Below are 14,232 nucleotides of genomic sequence, written 5' to 3'. Positions count from 1 at the left end.
TGAACCAGCTGCTATCCCTAAGAAAAGGCCTACACGTAACTAAGCAACAAAATTGGAGAAATGTGAACGTTTTATAATGTGTAGCATGGAGCTTTCTCTTCTTAACTGGTAATATCTATTAGCCTTACAGCATACACACTTCCAACCAAGTATCAAACTCGCTGCTTCCATCTTTAGCTGACACAGAAATGAAATGTGTTACTAGTATTAAAATTCTTAACAAAAATAGAATGTTAGGTGTTTTTATGAAGACATCAAAGTTGGTGGCTAATACCTCTTTAGTAGAAATAACATGCTAGAGGTACCAAAATTGATAAGCAAAGGCAGATTTGGAAAAGACTGATTAGTTACAATATCCTCATGAATCCTTCCCCAGGACAGAAAATCTACTAAAAGGATGAAGTTGAAAGGTCCAATCCAGCCCTATGTTGCCCTTATGTGAAGTCTCCAGTTTGTCAAGTGTGGCCCAAAATGGCCCAAAATAATTTAATGTCCCTTTTAATTCTCAACCAAACCCATAGACTACTAGTTTCCCAGTCCATAATCCAATGTTTCTTTCATAAAAGATTTTGTCTTCTCTGCACTCTTCACTTACATTTTCTAATATTTTGGGACATCTTCTTAAATTTTTATTCTCAATAGCATTTGGGACTCCTCCCTAATTGTATTTTCTGTGAATTTCAAGACATGATGCTTACCTTCTCTTCTACTTCACCATGGAGATTTCAAAATAACTACAACCTAAGGACTCAACCATAAAATTTAGTCTTCACAATAAGAATAAAGTGTTACAATGAAATAACGAATTCTAGTATGTGCATGCACATTTCTTCTGCTTTTGGTATCCAAGCAGAGAAATCATCCTCTTCTAAGAAGCAAATTTTGTTGAATGCTCCCAACTGCCTTTTACCTTTTCCTTTTTTTTTTTTTTTTTTTTCAATAGAAATAAAATAGCTTCTATTAATAAAATAGTAAGCAACACCAGAGGCCACATTCTTACAAATGAAACATGGGTGGTCAAGTCTCCCAGCTTTTGGCCTGCTTTCTCTTAACAAACCAGAGGCACATGCACACCACCACTTTGGTGATACAGGGACTGCAGGCTGTTAACAAAACCTTACTCAACAGAGAAGTTTGGCTGTCAATATTAGAGAGGCTTCCAATTAGATTCAGAGATCTAATATATATTTTTAGTGAAACCTTGGGCTATTTTAATATATTTATTTGCTTTTATTACAATTTTATTACAATAAAAAATGTTAACCATTAAGACCAGATGAGCCATTGCCAAATCTGTTGTTGTTTTTATTTTAGGGACATATGTTACTCATCTACTTTCTTCCAGTCTTCACCATTCATACTAATGGAATGCCATCTTAAAAAGTAAAATCTAGGGTAAGAGAAATATACAGGTATTTTTATGATGTATTTTTTTAATACATAATGTTTATAAGTGCAAAATATCTATATTTTTAATATTCTATAAGCATATCTACATATTTTGATGGACTACTTGAGGCAGCCTAGAAATAAACTAAATGAATCAACTTTAAACATGAGAATCAATCCCTAAAACAAAATAGACAGGATTTTAGCTGCCCTAAAGTGCATTCTAATGCAAACATTCTTAAGCAGTAAAGATTGAAGGTCAGAAGGTGATAACTGCTGCAAACTGATGCAAAGACAAACAGGAGCACTCAGAGACTGTTCTCTGCTTTACAACAGTGCCTACCTAACTCATGTTATCATATTTACAGTATTTTAGCTGAAACAAAAATACTATGGTTAACATATTCATAGACTTGTTACATTCAGATAGCACTTAAGTGACATTGACAGTTTCAATGAATGGAGACAAAATAATCTGAATTTGAAAACCTGATATCAGTAGTACATGTTTTTTTCACCTCTTATTGTTGCATTTACAATAGATGACTAAGTTTTTAGTACTCACAGGCTTACCATCTGGACCAGGCTGACCAGGATAACCATGATTCCCGGGCTGCCCAGGGTCACCCTATAGAGAAGCAATAAGTTAACACACAAAAGATATGAAAGAGCATTTTAAAATGAGCACAGAGCAACCTTAACCCTAATACATTCCACAAAACAGCAGCTGCAAGCCCAGATATCTGCTATTAAGGAGTAATTAATACACCAAAAAATAACTGAACTTGTAACCCCCTCCCCTGGGAAAATTCTCCCCAACTTCTGCAGGACTTGGAGAATTGAGCCCATGCTCAGTTATAGCACAAGTTTGGCCCAACATCTCAAATGCTTTCAAGCTTTTTAACATCTTAATCAACAAAAATAAAAGCATTTTTCAGGAAACAGATGAAAAAAACTTTATTAAGGCCTTGTTAATCTAGCAGTTCTACTCTGAATAAAATTCTCGCCCTTTTTGGCTGAGTCTAGTTCTTAAAGCAATAGTACTGGAAAGGCAAGAGCCAAGATTAAAACCTGCTAAATACTAAACACCTTTCCACACATTTATTGCTGCTTAAAAAAGATATTCTTTTAGATTTCTTCTTCTAAGGCCTTGGTAATTATTTTTATTATATCTGTTATGACCATGTTAAAGTCGGTTCCCCAGGCTTCATGTTTATGGTAGGAAAGCAGGAACTTAACTTTCTACTCACTATATCCTTCTAGTGTATTAAAGTTCTCTGTTTGTTTTATTAAAGGATTGATTTGAGCCCAGCAAAATCCAGTAAGACTTGATCTATAAAAACATTTTACTTCTACAAGAGCGCTAAGCGGGTACCACTTTCTTCAGCCTGAACTATCAACAGACCTGCAGGTCAGTTACAACTGCAGAATTGTTAAAAACTAAGAGGACATTAGGAGGGAAGTAGGAAACTAGCTTTCAGTGTGACTGAAAAAACATCTTTTCACATATAAACCACAGAAATGTAATGTTGAACTAAATTAGAAAGAATACAGAATAATGTCTCTTTAGAAAAGAACAACAGTTATATTTTTTTAAAATAATAATAGGTTATCCAGAATTATTGTTGTCCAAATTAATCCCAGGTTTGAGATTTGAGTGAAAATAAATTTGCTTTCAATTATACTATTTAAGCTATGAAAATTTATGCTTTCAACATGAAAAGGTTAAAATATCAGTTACTTGTATTTTTAAATTATTTTAAATAATTTTATTGTACTCCACTAATATCACAAACACACAAATTAAGTTTAAATTTATATGGTTCCAAAGTCCAGTATTCAAAAGTTAAGAAATACTGTAACAAAAATAACCTATACCATTTTGAATTGGCTTCCTTTTCACTCTTTCTGCAGTCTTGTGTTAGGCACCATCTTGTCACCTGTATTACTGAGTTATTCCAAAACAAATATTATACTGCAATGCAATTGAAAGATTGCACATGAAGCAGAATTCTAAATAAAACTGTATAGGCTACCCTAATTCTGACATTTCATACTCCTTTGTACTTTATAGGATGTGGCTTTCAATTTTTTTAAAATAATAAATACTTTCTTCTCTCTCTCTTTTCTTTAATATGCTTAAGAGTAAAAAAAAAAAAGGTAAAAGACCACAAAAATTCTATTACATGAAATAACAATGATCTCCACCTTGTGGATTCTAATTCCCTGAATAGAAACCCTTACCATTCTAGCAAAGATCCCTTTGACTTGACATAGCTGCAGCAGACTGTTAACCCCTTACGTAATGAGAGTAGAGGTTTTTTAATCATTTGCTTAATGAAAGGCAAGTGGTTTGGGATTTTCTTGTCTACCCTTATAGGGTAAGCTAGTAACTCTGGAAGCACTGCTTAGCACAGTTATTCAGAAAGGTACTACAGCAAAATACTAGGGATTTGAGTTTGCCATGTTAGACATCTGACACTCAAGTCTGGTTCTCATTTTAATCCTCCACCAACACTGAAGGGAGGTCATCAGAACAACTACGGTGGAACTCTGCCAGTAAGCATCTACTCCATTCTTTAACAAAGAAGCAAAAAAAAAAACCCCTCTCCATTAAGAAACGTTTATTAGCAAACCATTTCATTCTCAAACAATTAACAGTGCAAGATCATTTGTCAAAGATTAGCAAGGAAACACAATTTAACATCCATGAGCATTTTCCTTAAAAAATTAGATATATTTGTGTTATGAGTTACGGCAGCAGAACTTGGGCTTGAGGATCCTAATCACTATATTCATACACTGGAAACCAGAACTAGGAGAACTTGTCCCTTACTTTTTTAAACTGCCTGACTATGACTGGCCAACATAAGATTTGGGGGGAAAAAAAAAAAAAAAAAATCATGTACACTCAATAAGACATAGTGATAACTTACTTTGGGGCCTGGAGGTCCTTGTTTTCCTGGTGGGCATATGCAGGGGGCAGGCGTTGAGCCTACATCACTAGGACCATTCATACACTACCAAGAGTGAAACCAGCCATCAATACACATGCCAAAAGCATTCAACAAACATATCATAACATTATATGAAGCTGATTTTCCTTAGGTTGCATAGGTTCTGGCTTTCGCTCGTTTGTTCAGCTAGAACTTCTGCTTACCTGAATACTGCCCTCCAACTACTTTGCATGTATGAATTCATCATTTTATCCAGAAGAAAAATAAATAAAAAATTAAGTACTGATACTGGGCTGATATCCAGAACTCTATTTGCTTTTCCACAAATATTTTGTCATATAGTTTGATAATTTTAAATCTGGCAACACATAAAACTCTTCTCCGAAACTAATCAATATTCATCATTTGAAGTGTGATCATATATCAAATATAACTATTTAATTAAAGTTTGTAAAAAGAATCTAATAAATATTATGTATAGGATAAAGCCCACAACCAGTGGGCATGTTATCAAGTGTTACAAGCCTGAAAAAAAACAAAGCCCAAGTCTCCTACCTCCTGTGTATGTGTTCCAGCTACAGAGCTACTTAAGTAAAGGTGGGGCATGGCTGCTAACACCAACTCCTACAAGTCACTAGTCCTGGCCCTCAACGTGCCCATTCTCCAGAGTCCATTAGGTGACCTACTCCGAACTATGCTCCCTATACAAACAGCAGTAAACACTAAACCTTGGCAGACCACATCACCCTCTAGAGATTTTTTTTTTTTTTAGTGCATTTACTTCTCACCACAGAGACCACATGAAACCTCAGTGTTTTACCAAGGCAGGCAAGGGGAGAGCTACTAGATCAGATCCATTTGCCCTAATAAAGGCACCCAAAATTTAGATGCGTCTGTACTAAATCTACATGCTAAAAATAGATTCAGTGGATTCTTTTTGACCTAGCAAATTCTCAGAGATATGGAGAGGCAAAAATTTAAGAATCCAAGATACAGAAAAGCAGATTCTGTATTTATTATCAAAACCACTTTCTATAACATTTTAATCATATTTTCTAAAATAATGCAGACTTTTTACAATGTTCTCTGAATGGAATTCTTTCTCAGGGTCAAATGGCTGATCAAAACACAAATCCAACGTTTCCATTGCAATGGTACCAAGTGGAGTTATGAGGATGGCTAGGGAAGCTATCATATCAAGCCTTCAAAAAAGCTCCCCTTCAGGGAGCTCCCATTAGCATGATGCAGGTAACAGCTACCTGACTGCGCATATCCCCATTCACTTTGCAACAGCATCCAGCCCTGCAAATAAGAGCAACTGAATTGAACCAGGGAAAAAATCAGGCCATTTATTCTAATACACATGGGTTTCTTCAGAAAAATTGGTTTTAATTCATCTATTGCCTAGAATTCAAATTATGGAAATCCAGCACTTTTAAGCTTAGCAAACCTCTATCCATTTTTCAAAATAAATTGTATATTCCCTAGAATAATAATAAGTTTATATAAAGTCAAATACTACCTTAAACTGAGTTTGAGCGGTTTAGGATTGAGCCTACCTCTCCATTCTGAAACAAGAAGAAACACAGTTTAAGAGTACAGCAATATTGTTAATAAGCAAAAACCATTAATTTGTAAACACTTACAAAACTGATCATAAATTTAGGGCTGTAACTGTCAAGAAATTATAATTCAAAATTTCAGACTTTCTCAGACATCTGTGTAGCTGCTATCAACGCATATGAATTTTTTAGTTCATTTCATTTAAGGGACTTTCAACAGGAGGTATCAGTAGCAATTTTTAAAAGACAATGACAAAACCAGAATCAATACTGAACCATGTAAATATTTACGTACCAAATGTCTAGATTTGGGTCAAACCTTTTGCGAGGAGTAATTTCTCATAAAAAAAAAAATCCTCTGCTTACTCATTCATGTCAGAGAATGTACCAAAATCTTTCTAAAATCTCTGGTCTCTGCCTGCATCCAGCATCTGGGAAAACACAGCAGCACAGGGGCAAGGCTGGCTTCTTCTCACTTTCCTGTGAGACTGCATTAGACTCTGCTATCAACTGAATTGAGTTTTCCAGAATTTGCAACACCAAAAAACAATCCATCCCCAAATATTTCAGCATACCAACAATGAAATTGTCTGTCTTAATGGATTAGTAGCCACCATTAGCTGCACCATGTACAGGAGTTTTCTAATGCACACAGTCACCACAGATTTCACACACAGTCTGTGGAGAGAGACAGTTTCTTCTGTATTCAATTTTCATCTCAGGCAGTCTCTAGAGAAGATTAACTTTCTCCATGGATCAGAGGGGGAACTTAAAATTACTGTGCAGCTAGGTATCTCTGGGAGAGGGGATGAATTCAATGAATTCAGGCTGTAATTAGTACATACTGCCCCTGCTTAGTTCAGGAGTTCTGATGACACAACCACACTGACAGAATACAACCACAAGCCACATATTCCTCCTTGGAGATCATCCAGTATTTTTATTTTCTGAAGGAGTCCAGAATTTCATGGGTAAAGTCCAAATTTAATTTACAACAACAGCAACTGAAACTAAACTGGCAAAAAGCAATATTTATGCTTGGCCTTCTTGCCAAATCACAGAGAACACAAGGTATGATGGACTTTTTAGTGTTTGCTCTCTTGATGCAAAAATTTTTTTCATATCCTACTTCTATTTTGTAAAGAGCAAAAAGATATGTGGTGCAGTTAAATAGCCAAATACTAATTTACTTCAGGATTTAAAACTAACTTTACAAAAGTGTTCCTGAACCCATTAGCTCCTGACCCACACAGTCAGCTTGCAGAACAGCTAATAATCCAGGTACCTACTCGTTGCTGTGATTGCAATAGACACACTGGCCCCAAACAAATAGAAGAAAAACAGACTAGCTGGTGGTCTGTGCAAGTCTGGCAAAATATAAGATAACTGGATATTGAAGATTCACAGGTTCTATTGTCAAACTGGCAAACTGGTTCTAATAATAAACCACATCACAACATAAAGAATTTGGATTTATATAGTAAGACACTGGTGTCTGATTATCTTTAGATCAGTTTGGTTTAGACACTAAACAAAGGAGGACGTTTTGAAGAAAACTGTACATACAAAGCAATCTCCTTCTTATATTTTGAGATAGGAGCTGAATTTTTTTGAAAATCTGGCTCCAACTGCGTGTTGTGAATGGTTTCCAAATCCGTTTACATGTGTTTTACATTCCCTTGCATAATTAACTGTAAGTAAGAATGCAAAGAGAGGGTCAAAGGGTCCCCATAAGCTTCCTAACTGTGTACATGAATCAAAATCCTGAACAGGATTTTGTTTTTATCTTATCCATAACATACTTCATGAAATCTTGGCAACATTTCAGTTAATGGGATATTTAACAGACATCAGCATAGATACTTCTGATAGGAAAAGGTAATTAAAAAATATAGGTTTCTTGGTTATGTACAAAAATTTCAGAGATTAAATGACCTGAATAGCAGCAAAAAGTATATCAGATAAGTTAAAAAATAAAAATTAAAGTATTTTACACTCCTACAACCTAGTAGTTTTATTAATCTATAATGTTTAAAACCTTAAATTGTAACAGGAGATTCTGAGATTCTTCTATACTGCTGTCAAATTTCTACCAAAAAATATCTAAACTAAAAAAAAAACTTTTAAAAAACTTTTGTGCAAAAATAAGGCTGAAAACTGACAAGTTCTGCGTCACTTGATATTGCACAGGTAACAAGCATTTGTTTGTACCATCTGAATCAATGTAGTATTACTTATTTAAGAATTCACTGAGCTTTAAACAGTGATTTGTAAAATATGAAAGTAGTCCTCAAAAGTTCATCTATCATACTCACAAATCCTGGGATCTCACAGACAGTTTCTCGATTATTTTGCTCTGGGTCACAGTAGATTCGCAGTTTTTGTATATCAAACTATAATTCAAAACATAAAAGACTTTTTTTAGAGAAAGTGTTAATAGCCTGACATTAAGTTAGTTTAAACTATACTCTTCTTAAATTATATAATCTACAAGTTTAAAAAAATGAAAAAAAATATTAAAAAGTAAGAGAAACTGGAGGTCTGTGTGTCTATTACAGTTAAAAATTAATTAAAGATGTAGAAACATTTTTAGTCAGGCTACTCACGATGATTAATACATGCAACCAATTAAACACCCTGTAACAGAATTATTTAAAGAAAAATAATCAATCCAAGATTGTCTTTTTCAAAATAATAGAAATCACCACCCTTAATCCTTGGCAATAAATCCAAACACACACAGCACGAATTACACTGGCTGCCAGTATCACTGGGAAACAAGTTGCAATAGTACAGGCAAAACCAACCTTTTCCTTTTTACCTCAACAATCCTGGGAAGATGTTTCTATGCTGACCTGTCTCTACTAGATGTAAGATTAGTAAGTTTTGGTGAAGCATCAGAAGATTTCCCTGACACTTGTAAGAATTTGATTTAGAGTTCAGTTGTATAACGTAAAGCTTTAAAAATCAACCAATAAAAACACTGGCAGCAGGTAGGCAAAAGTTTTTGACATTCTGCTCTGTCGCCATACTCCAGAAAAAATGAAACCACTGACATCAGTTTTTCTAGCACAAACTATCATGACTGCAAAGAGAAAAAAGCTCTGTTACACTTATTTGAATTCACAGACTGTAAGTTGGGGGGAAGAAAGCACAGAAAATGGAGTCTGTTAATACCATGCCTACTAATACGTGTTTTCAAATTTAAAATGTCTACAATTAACAACACTTAACTATGTACACAAGTTTATCATCACTATGCTGGAAAGCACTTCAGCCAGTAAGACCCTAATTGAATCTAGAACACTTGCAAAATATCACTGGAAAACATCTGAATCAGAGCACAGAAAGGAATGAAAATTCATCAAAGAATCTCTGAAGAAAATTCTCATATCATACTTTGTATCCAACTCCAACTGATTTCTTTCTTAAAGGATTTCAAAATACTTTTTCAAGGAAAGTCTGTGTGCAGATTCATTAAAATATTTCTCTATAATCATAGGTCAAATAGAAATATACTGGAAAAGTTTAACTGTTAATACTTTGCAAAATGAGTCACAGTCTAAGAAAGTGGAGAAAGGAAATACCTTTTTTAGATTATAGAAATATAAAATTGCAATTTCTACTTTTCTTCTAGTCTGCTATTGTCGTGGTTTGAGCCTGGTCGGCAACCAACCACCGCAGCTGGTCACCCTCCCTTCCCCCTCCCCACCTGGGAATGGGGGAGGGAATTAGAGGGGTGAAGGGAGACTCGCAGGCTGAGACAGGAACAGTTTAATAATGGCAATAAAACAAGAACAATGATGATAATAGAAAAAAAAAAAAAATATATAAACAGGCAATGCACAGCGTAATTGCTCACCACCTGCTAACCAACACTCAGCCCGTTCCCGGCCAGCGACCCCGAGATACCAAGGTCCCTCAATCACAATCCCGGAAGCAAGAGAGAGAGAGCTCCTTCCCAACCACCCCTCCTCTATATAGTGAGCATGACTTTCCATGATATGGAATATTTCACTGGCCAGTTTGGGTCAGGTGCTGTGGCCGTGCTCCCTCCCTGCTCCCTGTGCCCTTGCGCACGGGCAGGACATGGGGAGTCGGAGAGTCCTTGAAGTCTCGGTAGCAGCTGAAAACATCAGTGTGCTATCAGCATTCTTCCCATACCAAACCCAAAGCTAAATCCAAAACACGGCACTCATCTAGTCCCTGAAAAGGAATATTAACTCTATTTCAGCCCAAACCAGGACAGCTATCAATAGAAGATCTTAAACAATTTGATATTCCTAAAATGTTCTCAGTTTTATTTTAGATAATGTCTTCTTACTAACATTCTTTAACTCAGAAACCGTATTACTGGGAATCTATAATTTATAAAGTCCCATTTCTGCAGTGACTTAGAGGAAAAAAAAAAAAAGATGCAACAACAACAAACCAACCAACCTTCTAATCCTAGAATGAACAAAACTATAAAAATGGAATAATACTGCACCAACACAGAAAATGCATGAGACGATTACAATTCTGAAATCTCTACCTTCGTTGCAATAAGTGCTTGAAGACCTATCAGAAATCTGTGACAAACATTCAGCAGTTTTCACAAAGGGGTGCTTTAGTATACACACAATGTTACCACCCAAAATGCTGAATCACACACACAGTGCGTCATCCAAGTTTCCATGTGCACTTTTAGAATATGATAATAATAGAAATGAAGCTTGGCTACAAATACACAAAATTCAAGAGTAACTGAGTAAAGACATCTGAAGAGAGTTAATGAAGATGATGCAAAACACATTAATATATTTTAATAGGAGCAGTAAGGATCACGAAATTAGTGTGCAAAAAAAAGCATAACTTTCAAAACAACCAAAAGTAACATCTACTTATGTAATTCAGTATTTCATACAATGGTTTGGGTTGGAAGGGACCTTAAAGATCATCTAGTTCCAACCCCCCTGCCATGGGCAGGGACACCTTCCACCAGACCAGGCTGCTCAAAGCCCCGTCCAACCTGGCCTTGAACACTTCCAGGGAGGGGGCAGCCACAGCTTCTCTGGGAAACCTGTGCCAGTGTCTCACCACCCACACAGTAAAGAATTTATTCCTTAAATCTAATCTAAATCTGTCTTTTTTCAGTTTTAAACTGTTACCTCTCATCCTATCACTACACACCCTGATAAAGAGTCCCTCCCCATCTTTCCTGTAGCCCCCTTTAAGCACTGGAAGGCTGCTATAAGGTCTCCCCAGGGCCTTTTCTTCTCTAGGCTGAACATCCTCAGATCTCTCAGCCTGTCCTCATAGGTGAGGTTCTCCAGCCTCTTTGTGGCCTCCTCTGGACCTGCTCGAGCAGGTCCATGTCCTTCTTTTGTTGGGGGCCCCCGAGCTGAACACAGCACTGCGGGGGGGGTCTCATAAGACTGGAGCAGAGGGGGAGAATCCCCTCCGTTGACCTGCCGGCCACACTTCTCATGATGCAGCCCAGGACATGGTTGGCATTCTGGGCCGCAACTGCACATTGCTGGCTCATAGTTAGCCTTCCATCCACTAGTACCCCCAAGCCCTTCTCCACAGGTCTGCTCTCAATCCACTCACTGCTCAACCTGTATTTGTGCTTGGGATTGCCCTGACCCATGTGCAGGACCTTGCACTTGGCCTTGTTGAACTCCATGAGGTTTGCACGGGTTCACCTTTCCAGCCTGTCCAGGTCCCTCTGGATGGCATCCCTTCCCTCCAGCGTGTCAACCACACAATTTATTTGTTTGAACTGTCTCCATTACTATAAGTCTAATTAGTAACATCGTTACCACATTGCTATAAATAGAAGGAAACAATCTATTCAGCCAACATCTGGAACAATGTCAACATAATAGTCTTCACCACTGGTTTACACAGCCTTTACTTATACCTTAAGTTTTGACCACCTTTTTGGTGTATGCAAAGAACTGAAGGCAAAAGGACTTTAACATCCCTTAGAATAGAGGAGAACCTTGGTACAGTGGTATTCAGGGGGGTTTTCCAGCACAGGAGAATCAAACAGTGGCAGACTGAACATCAAATATTTGCAGTAAGACAGAAACAGAGTTGACACACCTTGTAATTTTGTGATAGCTAGTGATGAGAAAGAAACTTCATCAAAACTTTATTCTCTCTCTCTTTTACCAGCATAACCCATACACTGATGGAAGGAAATTATATTCAAGTGTGAAGCACAGAGGAAATCCCCTGCTTTGAGACACTGTTTCTTAAATTCGGGCAACCCCATTGCACCAAATTTGTGTCCCGGCAAAAATTAATGTCCCTTGAAGGGGACAGGATCTATCAGTTGTGCTTAACTATTAACATTTTGTATATTAAATAGCAGCCTAATGTAAATTAGAAGAGTAGGTTCAAGAAAACAGAAGGTACCAATGCAATGTTAACCTCCAATAGAATTTCTGAGTTATTGTGGTTTTAGCATATGCTTACCTGTACAGTTTCTTCCTTTCCAGAATACTTTCCTATTTGGGTTAGACCACTGATGTAAATACCTAAAACAGGATGTAATGGCTTCATTGCAATTTCTTGGCCATCTATATACAAAGTTACAAAGTCTTCTGTTACTAAGAGACGAATTTGATGCCAGCCTTCATCAAACAATGTCTAGGAAAAGTGAAGAAAGCAGACTTGTCTAAAACAAAATGTCTTCAATTTAAAAAACAATAGAACTGCATTTCAACACTTAAACTACTGTTAATGCCAAGTAATATTATAACTGAGAAAATTATATTTGCTAATAATTAATCCCTATTTCAGAATTATTTTATAACTCACACAGATTTTTTTTCAGTCTGTGATCTTGAACATGCTCAAACCTGTATTTATTAAAAATATAAAGCCAGAGGCCTTTTTTTCAGCAGTGGTATAATGTCTGAAACACTTCAGATCTTAAATCATGATGAAAATGAATTGGCACTTGAAAGTCTTTCTACTTAATCTCTTGTGAAAAAAATCTTAAAGACGACATGATATTGGTAGAAAGAATAACACTATTGCAATGAATAAACCAAATATTTCATTCACCATCTCACAAAACCTCTGGCTTCTAAAGCTTAAGTTTTAGTTTAAACAAACAGCATAGTTCTACAAGTAATAGAAAATAAGAGATACCTTTAAAGAAGTATTTATCTCACCTATCTTAGAAATTAAATTCATCATGGGAAGAAATTCCTTCTTGAGCCTATCCATTAACTTCAAAAACAATCTAGTTCTTTAGCCTAGCATAGGCTAGATGCTTATCTTTTATATAGCTAAATTTAGTAGAGATTAATCCCACACTAAATTGGTATACATAAGAGTAAACTGAAATATAACATACTGAAAGATTTATGTATCCTTGTTATCTTTTGTAGACATAAAAAGAAATTAAGATTACTTTATAGTATACACCCTTAGATAGCACCTCTGTTTCTATTTTATTTTCATTTGTAGATTGGGTTTTTATTTACTTGCAACAGCTCTCATTACAAGATAAAATAAACAATGGATCAGAAAATAAACACTTCAATTTTTCTGAGTAAAAGTGATAAATTATTATAAAGGTTTAATAAATAAAATGGTTAATTAAAAGCATAGTGACATTTATAGTGTGTTTAGAGATATACAGCTCTAACAAGGGCAGAAAATTATTGTTCTCCATAATATCAATACAAGCATGGAGAAACCCAAAAGAAAAACCAAAAGTCTTCTTTTCATGGTGAAGTTCATGGATACCTGGGACTGCAGGAGTAAGATTGATTTGTCACTGTGGCTGCCAGAAACAATTAAATACAGATTTTCAGATTGACTTGAAACTGAATTTTCTAACAATTTCTAGTAGATCAAGTTTAACATTGGTTCTTAAGAAAAAGTAAAACTATTTCACCTACAAATTATCATTACATGGCAGAGGAAATTTGGAAATAAAAAGTAAAATTCTCCATCCAGTAACAGAAGAACAAAATAGCTCTCCCTAGCAAAAGCTTAGTAGTTAAGACCTTCTCTTCGATAGAAGTCCTTCCTTCTCTGAGGATTTATATTTCAAATACCTTCAGCCTGATTTGGAGTAAGGATTCAAATGCAGGCCACCGCTTTTCAGAAAAGTTGAACCCACTTGGACATGAAGCACTCCAGCACTAAATCTTTCCCACTCTGCCTGCTGAAGCATCCCTCTTTCTTCACTGAAATAACACTCCCTGCCTAGGAATGGGAATATCTGGGCTGCCTACTCCTATACTAATACAAAGGAAAGGGTAAAGACATTCAATCTCCTTCCCTCTGTCTCACCTACAACTGAGATAATCTTTTTT

At 36.0% G+C, this 14,232-nt stretch overlaps 1 protein-coding gene across 2 annotated transcripts in view; it reads right to left on the bottom strand.

Annotated features, from left to right (window-relative positions):
* COL21A1 (collagen type XXI alpha 1 chain) overlaps positions 1-14,232 on the bottom strand; it is a 111,138-nt gene that overhangs the window by 60,730 nt on the left and 36,176 nt on the right. For both annotated transcript variants that reach the window (XM_033009980.2, XM_042803610.1), the window contains exons 6-10: positions 12,374-12,547; positions 8,224-8,301; positions 5,906-5,914; positions 4,326-4,409; positions 1,955-2,017 (exon numbers count right to left, since the gene is read on the bottom strand). In XM_033009980.2, coding sequence (XP_032865871.2) covers positions 1,955-2,017; positions 4,326-4,409; positions 5,906-5,914; positions 8,224-8,301; positions 12,374-12,547 — 408 coding nt within the window. The remainder of the gene's footprint in view (positions 1-1,954; positions 2,018-4,325; positions 4,410-5,905; positions 5,915-8,223; positions 8,302-12,373; positions 12,548-14,232) is intronic.

Source organism: Tyto alba, unplaced genomic scaffold, assembly GCF_018691265.1.
Source record: "Tyto alba isolate M040663 unplaced genomic scaffold, T.alba_DEE_v4.0 Super-Scaffold_40, whole genome shotgun sequence".
Lineage (NCBI taxonomy): Eukaryota > Metazoa > Chordata > Aves > Strigiformes > Tytonidae > Tyto > Tyto alba.
This window is presented reverse-complemented; position numbering and strand designations above follow the sequence as displayed.